The sequence below is a fragment of the Pogona vitticeps genome, chromosome 2 (assembly GCF_051106095.1).
Source record: "Pogona vitticeps strain Pit_001003342236 chromosome 2, PviZW2.1, whole genome shotgun sequence".
NCBI classification, from domain to species: domain Eukaryota; kingdom Metazoa; phylum Chordata; class Lepidosauria; order Squamata; family Agamidae; genus Pogona; species Pogona vitticeps.
The window spans coordinates 17,367,159-17,381,019 of NC_135784.1; the positions used below are offsets into that span (position 1 = coordinate 17,367,159).

General features: G+C 44.2%; 1 protein-coding gene and 1 long non-coding RNA gene across 4 annotated transcripts in view; one reads left to right on the top strand and one right to left on the bottom strand.

The window, feature by feature from the left end:
• Nucleotides 1-13,861, top strand: part of LOC110071305 (uncharacterized) — a 204,317-nt gene that overhangs the window by 107,368 nt on the left and 83,088 nt on the right. For 2 of the 3 annotated variants that reach the window (XR_013542610.1, XM_078388054.1), the window contains exons 3-4: nt 1,678-1,774; nt 2,491-2,561. The exons of the other annotated variant lie outside the window; for it this stretch is intronic. Coding sequence is in view for 1 of the 2 variants with exons in the window: in XM_078388054.1 (XP_078244180.1) it covers nt 1,678-1,774; nt 2,491-2,561 (168 nt within the window). In the remaining variant the exon portion in view is untranslated. The remainder of the gene's footprint in view (nt 1-1,677; nt 1,775-2,490; nt 2,562-13,861) is intronic. 3 annotated transcript variants of the gene reach the window in all.
• The window catches only part of LOC144587481 (uncharacterized), a 152,305-nt gene that overhangs the window by 17,993 nt on the left and 120,451 nt on the right, over nt 1-13,861 (bottom strand). The window lies entirely within an intron of this gene.

Sequence of the window (13,861 nt, forward strand, 5' to 3'; positions counted from 1 at the left end):
TTGTTTTTCCAACAGGGACGGCCAGCCCTGCAAAATATGGAAAACGGAGGAAGAAAGAAGAAAAAAACCACCACCCTCCTGGGAGACCCCTCAGAAATGGTTCCTGCCCTCGGCGTCCTCTCTGTTCCCTTTCTGTGGGGCTGCTGGGATGGGGAACTTATTAAAGAACAGAACCTCTTGCAAAATCCATTTTATCCTTGGCTTTATCCTTCATTTCCTTCAGGGACGAGAGGTGCTCTTCATGGATGTGATACACTGTAGTATAATAATAACTAATAATATTCTTCAATGAATTATTCACAGAGAAAAGTACTGGTTTTGCAGAGTACGAGTGGGGCCTGAGAAGATGGACGAGCAAGGTTCAGTTTGCTTCCCTGCCATCAAGAGGCGAAGCAGTGAGGAAATCCGGGACAGAAAGTTGCAAAGTTCGCTGTATGAGGACGTTGTCGGCTCAGACATACATTGCCAGCGCTTCAGGCAGTTTTCCTACGAGGAAGCGGAAGGGCCCCGAGAAGCTTGCAGCCAACTCCACGGTCTCTGTCGTCGGTGGCTGAAGCCAGAAAAGCACACCAAGGCTCAGATCCTGGACCTGGTGATTCTGGAGCAGTTTCTGGCCATCCTTACCCCGGAGATGTCCAGCTGGGTGAGGGAATGTGGAGCGGAGAGCAGTTCCCAGGCGGTGGCCCTGGCCGAAGGCTTCCTCCTGAGTCGGGCAGAGGAGAAGAAGCAGGAAGAGGAGAAGGTGAGAGCATTTTCTCTGAGCCCCCACATGCTCTTGTAAAGCCTGTATCCATGGCCAATTTGGTTCCTGTTCCATTGAAATTAGACGTCCCTTATTTGTTCGTCTAGAAGATGATCCTTTTGTCTAAAATCTTTTGACTAAAAATTCAGGGTCTTCTTATACATGGAAGTAAACTGAGGAGAGAACAAAAACAAGTGGCGGGCGGAAGGGATCAAACATATCATGCTATTCTTTGATTGCTGCTTTCCTCCTCCTTTTGTAAGCCCCAGGCTTAGGAAGTGGCGTGGAAAGCAGCAAGCAAATTTTCTAATTTGTCTTTAGAAAACTGGGGGGCGTTTTATACATCAAGATGTCTTATCAACAGAAAAATATGGTAAATTCTATTTCTGTTGATAGCAGAACTCCTTAGGATCGTTCACCTTGATTTGTTTCCAAAGGAGACATGTTTTATTGTGACTGCTGCTGCTCCAACACAGGAGAGAGCCTTTTTGGTAGGAAGGAGCTCCTGAGTCTCTGGTTGCATGGGGTCTATTCTTGATTTTATGAACGTAAGGGAAGAGGCTACAAAAATAGGTTGGGTGCCGGATACACTCCATCCGAACCATCTGCCAGGAAACAGAGTTGGCTTCAATAACTCCCTGCCCAGTTCAGTCTTTGTCTGACCCCGGGTTCCCTTCCTTTGGGAAGAAATCTCTCTCTCTCTCTCTCTCTCTCCCCTATCTCCTTCCTTATTCGTGGCACCTCCATCTCAGTTTCTGCACCTCCCTGATGCTTTGGTCTCCATCAGGTCCCAGGGGAGGACAGATGGCTCACGTGTCCCTGTCATACTCCCAACCCACAAAACCAAATGTAAGGTTTGGGTGGCTGTTCCAACCCCATGAATGCATATTTTTGCCTCTTTCATTCTTTTTCTTAGACTTCTGTTTCTCTTTGAGGTCAAAGATCTGTCTCTGGACGTTCAGCCGCATTTCCCTGCAGAAGAAGAGGCTCCACTGGAGAACAGAGCAAGGGATAGAGGGGCCGCCTTGCTGGGTAAGGTCTGGTGCTGGGAGGCCAGGTGTTTTTCATCTTGATCTCCTTTTGGGAAAGCTTCAAGAGATCCATGGTTGCATTTATGTTTCCTTGAGTTTTGAGAGTGGGAGTAAAGCGTTACCACCGCACTTTTCTCCATATACAAAATGTGTTTCAAAGATCAGCAGTTGAAGATTTGGTAGGTAAAAACAGCCTCTTGATAAGTTGTTAGGACGGTGAATGAGAAGAGATGTGTTTCACTTAAATGACATTGGAACATTTAAAATACAGAAGAAGGTTAGGATGAATCTTGACCTTGTGGTGCAGTGATTAATCTGCAGTTCTGCAGTCAAAACTCTGCTCACGATCTGTGTTTGATCTGATGGGCTTCAGTCGCCAACTCAAGACAAACTCAGCCTTGCATCCTTCCAAGGTTGGTAAATGGAGTGTCCAACTCACTGAGAGGTGGGCAATGTAAAGCCTGCAGAATTAAATTGCCAAGAGAGTGCTTTTAATCAGCATAATTTGCTGACATTTGTGACTTTCATGGCTCAGTGGAGACTAGAAACGGCATCTCCCAAGTTCCAGTCCAACACCTGACCCACTAAATCACACTATCTTACAAGGGCCGTCCTGTGCCTTTGGTTGGGATGTCACTTTGATCTTAGGATTCTAATCCTGTTGTCCAAGACATGCTGCATGCAGCTGGTTTTCCACCTCACTTCTGTCTCTTGCAGGGGTTGGAATGACGCTGGCAGTGTGTACGGAGCCATCCCTTCTCCCTGATGATGGCGTGAAAGCAGAAGAGGTGAGAGAAGGATCTCTAGGAGGTCGTGCCGGGAGCAGCCTGACAGTTTCTTCCCCAGCTTGCCTTTCTGGGAAGGTTGGGGGAGTTTTTCTCTGTAATATGTTTTAGAGGAAAGGTTCCAAACATTCATGGATTTCTTAAGGTGTTATCTGGGAAGAAGTTGAGAAATAATGAATTTTAATGTGGTAGAAATGAAAATTGAAAAACGTATTCATCCATATTCACATGTACATGTTCATACCATTACAGGGATCTGAGTGAATTTCATCTTATTTAAACTTTTGGCTCATGTTTCTCTGTATTTCTGTGAGAAATATATGCTTTTTCCCCTTCCATCCAGTGTCCAGTGACCTTTGAAGAGGTGGCGGTAGGTTTCACCCAGGAGGAGTGGGCGCTGCTGGATCCCGACCAAAGGGCCCTCCACAGGGAAGTCATGGAAGAGAACTGGAGGATCGTGGCCTCTCCTTCCATGCCTGATGTTATTTGCACTGACCATGAACAAAATTGCATTTCTGAGCCACAGCAAGACCACAAGTCATCCGACCGCTTCGGAAATGTTGAGAGAGAGCCGGGGAATTCGGGTAAGTGGTTGAACTCCATCTCCCATCAGTCAAAGCCGGCGTGGCTAACGAGGAGATATGGTTGGAGCCGTGGTTCATTAGGATCTGGAAGACCAAATATATTCCACTCTTTAGGGGATTCTGGCAAGGCATCACTTTGAAAAGGAAGAATTTCATAATGGAACAGTGAGAATATCCCCATGGGGATGGGTGAGAGGGATGGGCTAAAGCAGAAATTTCTTTTCCCTGCTGTTTGAAGAAAAATGGAAGGTAGAACAGCTGTAAGTGCATTTTCAAATTGGTGAACTGAGCTAAGAATGGAATTTATTTAATACAGAAACAGAATCTGGCTTATACTGAGGAAGCAGAATTAGAAAGTCTTCTAGTCTAAGCCATGTTTTTGACGCCTTACACGTTTGTACACAGTGCCTTCATACCTAAAAATAAAATTGAATCCTCAGTGTGAAGGTTTTCTTTTACACATCTAATGCTGTCCTTTTCTTAGGCCCCCCCTTTTTTTGAGAAAGTCTTAGAGGAAGGTTGTTGTGGGTTTTTCGGGCTCTTTGGCCGTGTTCTGAAGGTTGTTCTTCCTAGCGTTTTGCCAGTCTATGTGGTACCACTTTGAAAAGGAAGGATTTTATAATGAAAAGGTGTATATTCCCACGGGGATGGGTGAGTTGTTGTCCTTTGTTGTTTAGTCGTTAAGTCGTTTCCGACTCTTCGTGACGCCATGGACCATAGCCCGATAGGCCCTCCTGTTTTTCACTGTCTCCTGGAGTTGGGTTAAATTCATCTTAGTAGTCAAACCATTTCAGTCCAGGAACTCTCAAGAGCCTCCTCCCGCACCACATCTAATGTTGTCCTATATGTAGACCTTTTTTTTAAAGAAAGTCTTGGAGGAAGGAATTGCATTTCAATGTGGTGCTGGAGGAGGCTCTTAAGAGTTTGTCAGAGTCCAGCTCTAACATCAGTAAATGGGAGAGTACTCTGAAGAAAAACAATGGAGACTGCAGTCAGGGATTCAAGAATGAAGCCTGCTCGGTCCTGCCTGTAGGAAAAGCAAACTTACTTGGCCACGCCCGGCTCCTCCCTTTATTCAGAACTCAGGTTACACAGGAAATACATTGCAACCAATGAGGCATCAAGTATATTCTGCCTAGCAACAACTGACACATGCATAGTGGCGCAGTGGTTAAAACGCTGTACTGCAGCTAAAAAAACCTGTGCTCACGACCTGGAGTTCAAATCCCAGGTAGCCGGCTCAAGGTTGACTCAGCCTTCTATCCTTCTGAGGTCGGTAAAATGAGTACCCAGCTTGCTGGGGGGGGGGGGGCAATGTGTAGCCTGTATAATTAAATTGTAAACTGCCCGGAGAGTGCTTGTAGCGCTATGGGGCGGTATATAAGTCCAATAAATAAATAAATAAATATTAACTGTATTAAAAAGCTAGGCATTCAGCTGATACATTCTTCTGCCTAGGTGACCTCCTTGCTCAGCTTTAATGGTCAGCAGACTCCCACAAGAGTCCCCTGGACTGCAAGGAGAACAAACCTTTCTAAAGGAAATCTCAACCCTGAGTGCTCACTGGAAGGACAGATCCTGACGAGACGAGAAGACTCCCTGGAAAAGACCCTGATGTTAGGAAAGTGTGAGGGCAAGAGGAGAAGGGGACGACAGAGGATGAGATGGTTGGACAGTGTCATCGAAGCAACCAACATGAATTTGACCCAACTCTGGGGGGCAGTGAAAAACAGGAGGGCCTGGCGTGCTCTGGTCCATGGGGGTCACGAAGTGAATAATATAGTCGTAAATATGGGGTGAAGACGATAGTTTTCTAATTGTCTCCCCTCAAGGGTGCTTATGCATGAGTAAGTAATTGTAGTATCCATGTTAGTCTGTGCAAGCATGGTAGGTGTTTTTCATGTTCCTTGTTGATGATCTCACCCCCGGCACGGTGGTGAAAACATTCAGTATAAAAGTACAGCTCTTCTAGAGTTTAGGTGCAGTTCTTCTTTTTCGTGGTGCTGGGCGGAAGGTGGATGTGGGTTGGTATATAATTGCACCTCATCTTGTTGGGTTATTTTCTCTTCGTGTTGTGGAGAATGGGTCACCATTAGTTCTTTTTTTCACGAGTTAGGTTTTGTACCCAGGCAAAAAAGTGGAGTCAGTTTTCAAGTCAAAGGTCCAACTCTTTAAGCTACCTCTTTGAGGGGGAAAAGGAGAGAAAGGGACATTAGCAATTTTAAGACTAATGATTTCATTCCAGGGTAAACTTTTCCATTTCCTCAAATGGAGTAGAAATACACAACTGGTATATTGATATGTGTCCCCACATTCAGATCAGGATGCAGACAAAAACAAAATGGCCATGTTTCATTAGCACGGAAACAATGGTATTAAAATCACTAGAAGGTTTCCTAGAGAAAAATGCTTTCCTCTGCATATCCAAAGATCAAAAGATGTGAAGGAGGAAAATGACAGTAGTTCCCCTTATTGCATACTTTGTTTCCTTTTCTGGCTCTTCCTGGGTTATGTAGAGACCTTTTTACCCTTCCAGAGGATTTTTTGTTTATCTTTTCTTTTCTATGCTTGTTGTTTCTCCAACAGATCAGGAAAGTTCTGTGGATGGACAACCTTATAAATGCAATATTAGTGGCAAATATTTTGCGGAAAGAATGGCACTTACACTTCACAAGATGGTCCGCACTGCAAACATATATTTCAAAAAGGAAGCATCTGGAAAAGACGAGGAGAGCGAACCGCAATTCACGAGCCACCAGAAAATCACCAGAGGAGAGAAAAAATACCAATGTCAAGAATGTGGGAAAAGTTTTGCTAGGAATTTCTTCCTTCAAGTTCACCAGCGAGTCCACACAGGAGAGAAACCGTACAAATGCCAAGAATGCGGAAAATACTTTACTTACACTTCAACTCTTCTTGCACACCAGAGTGTCCACACAGAAGAAAAACCATACAAATGCCAGGAATGTGGAAAATCTTTTAAACGCAGTTCACACCTTCTGACACACCAGAGAGTCCACACAGGAGAGAAACCTTACAAGTGTCAGGAGTGTGGGAAATCATTTAATCGGAATTCAAACCTCCTGACACACCAGAGAGTCCACACAGGAGAGAAACCGTACAAGTGCAAAGAATGTGGGAAATGTTTCACATACACTTCAACCCTACTTGTACATCAAAGTATTCACACAGGAGAGAAACCTTACGAATGCCCCGAGTGTGGGATATCTTTTAATCGCAATTCAAACCTCCTGAGACACCAGAGAGTCCACATAGAACAGAAAGCATACAAAGGCCAGGACTGTGGGAAGTGTTTTACTCATAGTTCAAGCTTTCTTGCACACCTGAGTATCCACACACGACCCAAAATATTCAAATGTGAAGAATGTGGGAAATGTTTTGCTCAGACTTCATGTCCTCTGACACCCCAGAGAGTCTACACAGGAGAAAAATCACACAAATGTCAAGATTGTGAGAAAGGTTTAGGTGACATTTCACACCTTATGACACACCAAAAAGCCCACTCTGAAGGGAAACTGTACAAATGCCAGAAGTGTGGGAAATGTTTTGCTCAGATTTCAGGCCTTTTTAAACATCAGAGAGTTCACACTGGAGAGAAACCATACAAATGCAAAGAATGTGGGAAATGCTTTGCCCAGAGTTCTCACCTTCTCGGACACCAGAGAGTCCACACTGGAGAAAAACCATACAAATGCCAAGAGTGTGGGAAAAGTTTTGCTAACAATGCAAACCTTCTGACTCACCATCGAATCCACACTGGTGAGAAGCCATACAAGTGTCAGGAGTGTGGGAAATGTTTTACTCAGAGTACGCACCTTCTTGTGCACCAGAGAGTCCACATTGGAGATAAATCGTATCAATGCCAGGAGTACGGGAAACATTTTGCTGAGAATTTACACATTCAGGGACACAAGGGTCAGGTGATATAAATGCAAGCCAGGGATTTTTTTCATGTACACCAGATAATTCAAGTTGGATATCATGTGGAATGAGAATCCACACAGGAAAGAATCCAAATAAATACAGTGGTGCCTCACATAACAAGCGCACCGTTTAACGATGAATCCACATTGCGATGCGGATTTCCCCATTGCTAATGCGAGCGCATGCTCGCATTGCGATAGGGGAACAGCTGTTCGGCGGTTCTAAAATGGCCGCCAGACACCAAAAATGGCCGCCGGAACACCAAAAATGGCCACCGGGACACCCAAAATGGCCACGGGACACCCAAAATGACCACCAGAACACCAAAAATGGCCATCGGAACACCCAAAATGGCTGCCGGGACACCCAAAATGGCCGTCGAAACATGGGGAAACATCGGATAATGGTGAGTTTTGGGCCCATTTGGAACGCATTAAACTAATGGATTAACCTTGCTATGCGGGGCACCACTGTACCAGGGATGTGCGAAAGATTTCATTTCCAATTTACAACACAGAGTATATAGACAAGGGAAGCCTACACAGGAGAATTATTGCAGTTGTTGGTGAAGTCATTCATGAGAAAATTAACTCCACTCCACTTTCCTTTTAGTGGCTAAGACTGTCTTTTACAGCATGGAGACCCTTCCAGCTGTAAAGTTTAAAGCCCGCCAGTTGTTTTCTCAATGGAGTTTTAGAGAAATCAAGATGGTGGTGACTTTTTTCACCGTCACTTCATGACATAATGAAATTTCCCCATTTTCTTATTTTCCTCTTTCTGTACAGTGTAAATCATGGTAGAGGATAGTGGGGAGCTGGTCATAATAAAGTGTGCCTTCTGATTTATCCTGGGTATTCTTAATGAAAAGGCTATTTCTGCTTTTGTTGTTTTGGCCTGATATAATCAGCAAGCACGGTTTCATTCATGGAAGTAGACAACTAAAAGGAAGTTGAATGGGCACCCCTTGAAAGGAAATCCTTTTGCAGAATCCTTTTTCTAAAGAAATCCAGTCATCAGCTGGCCCTCCGTCTTTCAGAGTTGTACTCACACAGCAATTCTTCACCCTCTGCCTCTTGGGATGGTCCTCCTTGCCTTGAACTCTAGGGTCTCCCAACTGCACAGTCTAATGTGAGAGGCCGTGGAGATAGCCTTTCAACCAGCATTTTTGAGCCTATTGGAAAAGGGAAGGAGTTGAGTGGCCGCTAACTGGCCCCCCATATTTTGTGATCATAGGTTCCCCACGTCTGAAAGACCTGATCTGGCTTCTTGTTGCATAAGCAGGCTGATTTCACAGTCTTGGATGTAACTCTTGAAGCACCTGCACAGACTGAGGACTGTCTGCCTGAGGGACTGACTGCCTGGCTTTTTACGAGCCTGTTAAGATTTTTCAGGAGAGGTCCTGTTAAAAATACCAACAGTTTCAGAAATGTCATGCAGGAAAGGGCTGCTCGTCTGTTGCTTGTAGGTCACAAAAGCCACTGCCACGTCTTGACTGATTTTAAGGAGGGAGGAAAATTACTGTTGGCACATCTTTCACCCACTATGCTGCTTGTTTTTTCCCATTTGTGTATGTGAAGGAGCAATAGACCCAAAGGAGAAAGAACGGAGTGAGCGGTCCCCTCAGCTAGAGACGTCTGAGCAGAAAAGAGATATAGAAGTAGGGAAGACAAGAGAAAGTGAGGAGTTGAATGTAGAGGAGGGGGAAAGAAGGGAATCGAAGGGGAAAGAGGAGAAGATTGAAATCTGCCTCCTGGAAGAGAGAGAGAGAGAGAGAGAGGAGGGGAGAAGGATTCCCCTCCATCCATATGGAGGGAGGAGACGGGAACAACAGGGGAGAAGGTGACAAGAGGGGGGAGAAGGAAAGAGGAAAAGAAAGAGGGATAAGTTGGTTATGATAGAACACACGGGTTGTTAGAAGATGTCCCTAATCTGAAGATAGGAGGATTCGTACCTAATCCAGATAAATCTAAAGAGAAGGAGACTGAAGCCCTAGAATGGACGGTCCTGGTCTTCTGGTGGGGGAAAGGTCACTCGAGGAAGGTGGTTTCTGCTGGACCTTTCCTTCCATCATCCACCACCAGAGGGAGATTGAGCCAGACAACCTTGATGTTGGACAATATGTGCGGTTCAAAGTGCTTCATTGACGAAGCCCAGAGAGCGGAAACGTTTTCGGCCAGCCCCTCAATGAACCTTGTCCATTTAGAGACAGAGTTATCATCATCCTCACAATTTGCGCAGTTACCAGATTTTAGTTGTTTTGAACCAATAGAAGTTGTTGTAGATTCACCCAATGTTAAATTAAATAAACCTGTTAAGGTTCAAAAGGAGACATAAGTCGTCATTTCCCACCAAAAAGGAGTAACTGTTCCAGATCTTTAACGAACCCAGTAACAGTGTATCTGCATCCTTTGCTATTATCATGGTTTCAATTATAATACCATGCCATGAATGGGATGATGGTAAGGCAGGTTTGTATCATTTTTTAAGCTCAATGTGTTTTTATCTGTTTCTCTTCTTTTTAAAAGTTCCTAAGCCACCTTGAGCACAAATAAAGGTGTTGTTTTGTTCTCTCACGTCACTTCTGACTTACGGAGATCCTGTGATTTCATGACCTCCAGAGCAGGCTTTTCTCAGGGATGTTGGCAAGTCTTTTGGCATCCGGGTCTTTTCCAGGGAGTCTTCTCTTCTCATGAGATGGCCAAAGTATTGGAGCCTCAGCTTCAGGATCTATTCTTCCAGTGAGCACTCAGGGTTGATCTACTTCAGAATGGATAGGTTTGTTCTCTTTGCAGTCCAGGGGACTCTCAAGAGCCTCCTCCAGCACCACAATTCAAAAGCATCAATTCTTCGGTGGTCAGCCTTCTTTATGGTCCAGCTCTCACTTCCATACATCACTACTGGAAAAACCATAGCTTTGACGGTGTGGGCCTTTGTCAGCAAGGTGATGTCTCTGCTTTTTAAGATGCTGTCTAGGTTTGTCATTGCTTTCCTCTCGAGAAGTAGGTGTCTTTTGATTTCATGGCTGCTGTCACCATCTGCAGTGATGAAGGAGCCCAAGAAAGTAAAATCTGTCACTGCCTCCATATCTTCTCCTGTTTCCCAGGACGTGATGGGACTAGTGGCCATGATAATAGTTTTTTTTGAAGTTGAACTTCAAACCATTTTGGTGCTCTCCTCTTTCACCCTCATTAAGAGGTTCTTTAAATCCTCACTTTTTGCCATCAGAGTAGTATCATCTGCATATCTGAGGTTGTTATTTTTTCCGGCAATCTTAATTCTGGTTTGGGATTCCTCCAGTCCTGGTTTTGAATGATGTATTCTCCTTATCAGTTAAATAAGCAGGGGGACAATATATAGCCTTGTATTCCTTTCCCAATTTTGAACCAATCAGTTTTTCCATATACAGTTCTAACTGTTGCTTCCTGTCCCACATATAGATTTCTCAGGAGACAGATAAGGCACTCCCATTTCTTTAAGAACTTGCCATAGTTTGCTGTGGTCCACAAAGTCAAAGGCTTTTGTGTAGTCAATGAAGCAGAAGTAGATGTTTTTGTGGAACTCTCTGGCTTTCTCCATAATCCAGCACATGTTAGCAATTTGGTCTCTAGTTCCTTTGCCACTTTGAAATCCAGCTTGTACTTCTGGGAGTTTTTTGTCCACACACCGCTGAAGGCTACATTGTAGGATTTTGACCATAACCTTGTTAGCATGTGAAATTAGTGCAATTGTATGGTTGTTGGAGCATTCTTTGGCACCGCCCTTCGTTGGGATTGGGATGTAAACTGATCTCTTTTTTTTGGACTTATATACTGCCTCATAGCGCTACAAGCACTCTCCGGGCGGTTTACAATTTTAATTATACAGGCTACACATTGCCCCCCCAGCAAGCTGGGTACTCATTTTACCGACCTCGGAAGGATGGAAGGCTGAGTCAACCTTTGATTTGAACCCCAGGTCGTGAGCACAGTTTTAGCTGCAATACAGTTTTAACCACTGCGCCACGAGGCCCTTGATCCTCTGGCCACTGCTGAGTTTTCCAAACTTGCTGGCATATTGAGTGTAGCACCTTAACAGTGTCATCTTTTACGATTTTAAATAGTTTGACTGGAATGTGATCACCTCTACTGGCCTTGTTGTTAGCCATGCTTTCTTAGGCCCACTTGACTTTACTCTCCAGGATGTCTGGCTCAAGGTTAGCAACCACACTATGTGGGATGTCCGGGACGTCCACATTTTCTGGTACAATTCCTCTGTGTATTCTTGCCACCTCTTCCTGATGTCTTCTGCTTCTGTGAGGTCCCTACTATTTTTGTCCTTTAACATGTCCATCATTGCAGAAAAGGTTCCTTTAATATCCCCAATTTTCATGAACAGATTTCTGGTTTGTCCCTTTTTATTCTTTTCTTCTGTTTCTTTGCACTGTTCATTTAAGAAGACCATCTTGTCTCTCCTTGCTATTCTTTGGAAGTCTGCATTCAACTTTCTGTAGCTTTCCCTATCTCCCTTGCATTTTGCTTCCCTTCTCTTCTCTGCTATTTCTAAGGCCTCGTTGGTCAGCCACTTTGCTTTCTTGCATTTCCTTTTCTTTGGGATGGTTTTTGTTGCTGTCTCCTGTACAATGTTACAAGCCTCTATCCATAGTTCTTCAGGCACTCTGTCCACCAAATCTAGTTCCTTAAATCTGTTCAATTCCACTGTGTATTCATAAGGGATTTAGTTTAGATTATATCTGACTAGGCCAATAGTGTTTTATACTTTCTTCAGTTTAAGCTTGAATTTGGCTATAAGAAGCTGATGATCAGAACCACAATCAGCTCCAGGTCTTGTTTTTGCTGACTGTATAGACTTTCTCCATCTTTGGCAGCAGAGAACAGAATCAATCTGATTTCGGTATTGCCCAACTCATGATGTCCATGTGTAGAGTTGGCTCTTTTGTTCGAAACGAGTGTTTGTGATGACCAGTTTATTCTCTTGACAAAACTCTATTAGCCTTTACCCTGCTTCTTTTTTACTCCAAGGCCAAACTTACCTGTTGTTCCTTTTATCTCTTGACTCCCTACTTTAGCATTCCAGTCCCGTAGAATGAGAAGATCTTTCTTTGGTGTCCTTCTAGAACTGACACCAAAGAAAGATCTTCTCATTCTAGGTGTTGTACATCTTTATAGAATTGGTTAATTTCAGCCTCTTCAGCATCGGTGGTTGGTGCACAAACTTGGATTACTCTGATGTTGAAAGGTCTGCCTTGGATTCGTATTGAAATCATTCTATCATTTTTGAGATTACAGTACTGCCTCACAAGACCAAATTAATTTGTTCCACGGTTAATGCCGTCTAGCTAAAATATTGTTTTACGGAGCATGGTTTCCCATAGGAATGTATTGAAATTTAATTAATGCATTCCTATGGGGGAAGAAAAAGTCAGAAACAAAGAAAAAAGTCAGAAAAAAATCCGAGCCCCGCTCCTCACAGTGCCTTGGTAGCCCCGTTGCAACCTAGACTCTGCATGAGCAGAGTGCCAAACAGCTGAGGGTCAGCAACCAGCAGAGAGGCGGCAGCCAATTTGGAGAGGCGACAGCCATTTTGAGAGGCAGCAGCCTCGGTCTACTGTACCTGGTGACTTTTTTCTGCCTTGGTTTCTGACTTTTTTCTCCATAAGAACACATTGATTAAATTTCAATTCATTCCTATGGGAAACCCGCCGCGGAAGCCGAAAAATATCTCACAAAACTTGTTCTCACAAGACCCTGCACCAAAAAACTCACAAGACCCATTCGTCTTGTGAGTTTTTCGTCCCGCGAAGCATTTGTCTTGTGAGGCACCACTGTACAGTATATCCCAATACAGCTTTTCCCACTCTTGTTGACCTTGAGGGCTACTCCATTTCTTCTACAGGATTCTTGCAGACAGTAGTAGATACGAGAATCATCTCAATTGAATTCGCCCATTGCCTTCCATTTTAGTTCACTGATGCCCAGGATGTCAATGTTTATTCTTGCCATCTCCTGTTTGACCACATCCAGTTTACCAAGGTTCATAGATCTTACATTCCAGTTTCCTATGCAGTATTTTTCTTTGCAGCATCGGACTTTCCTTTCACTCCCAGGCACGTCCACAGCTAAGTGTCCTTTTGGCTTTAGCTCAGCCACCTCATTAGCTCTGGAGCTACTTGTATTTGTCCTCTGCTCTTCCTCAGTAGCATGTGTTACATACAGCACTGATGTTACCTGTCTGTCATGGGTTTGGAGGGAAAGTTCCATCCTATGGGGAGTGGAAGGCGGGACATCAGGAGGAGGGGCTGTACTGTATATATAGGTGAAGCCTGTGTGGAGAAAGGAGACGCTGGGATGTGACGAAGCAGCAGCTGGGAAGAAGAAGCTGGTGTGGGAGTCTGTGTGTCAGACAGGGTACTACTGTGTGTCAGAGTACCAACCTGATAGGTTCAGGTGTCTGTTGGTTAGCCAGAACTGATAGGTTCAGGGTCTGTGCTTCAAGTTAAGGGTTCTGTGTGAACCAAACTGTATGCATGTATGAATGAGAATAAGCCACGTTACTTTATCTTATTCACTTGATCCTTTTATTTTCCCTGTGTGTTGTATTTAAATAAACCTTGTTCTTTTATTTGTTAAAAATCCATCCCTGGTCTGTGTGACTTCTTATAGGGAATGGTTGGTGGCAGCTTAGTTAACGTGTGGCAGATCCCAGTAGGTCTGGGTTTGTCACATTGATTGGTGTCCAGCGTGTGGGATACGACTGGTCCAGTTGTCCAGTGGTCCA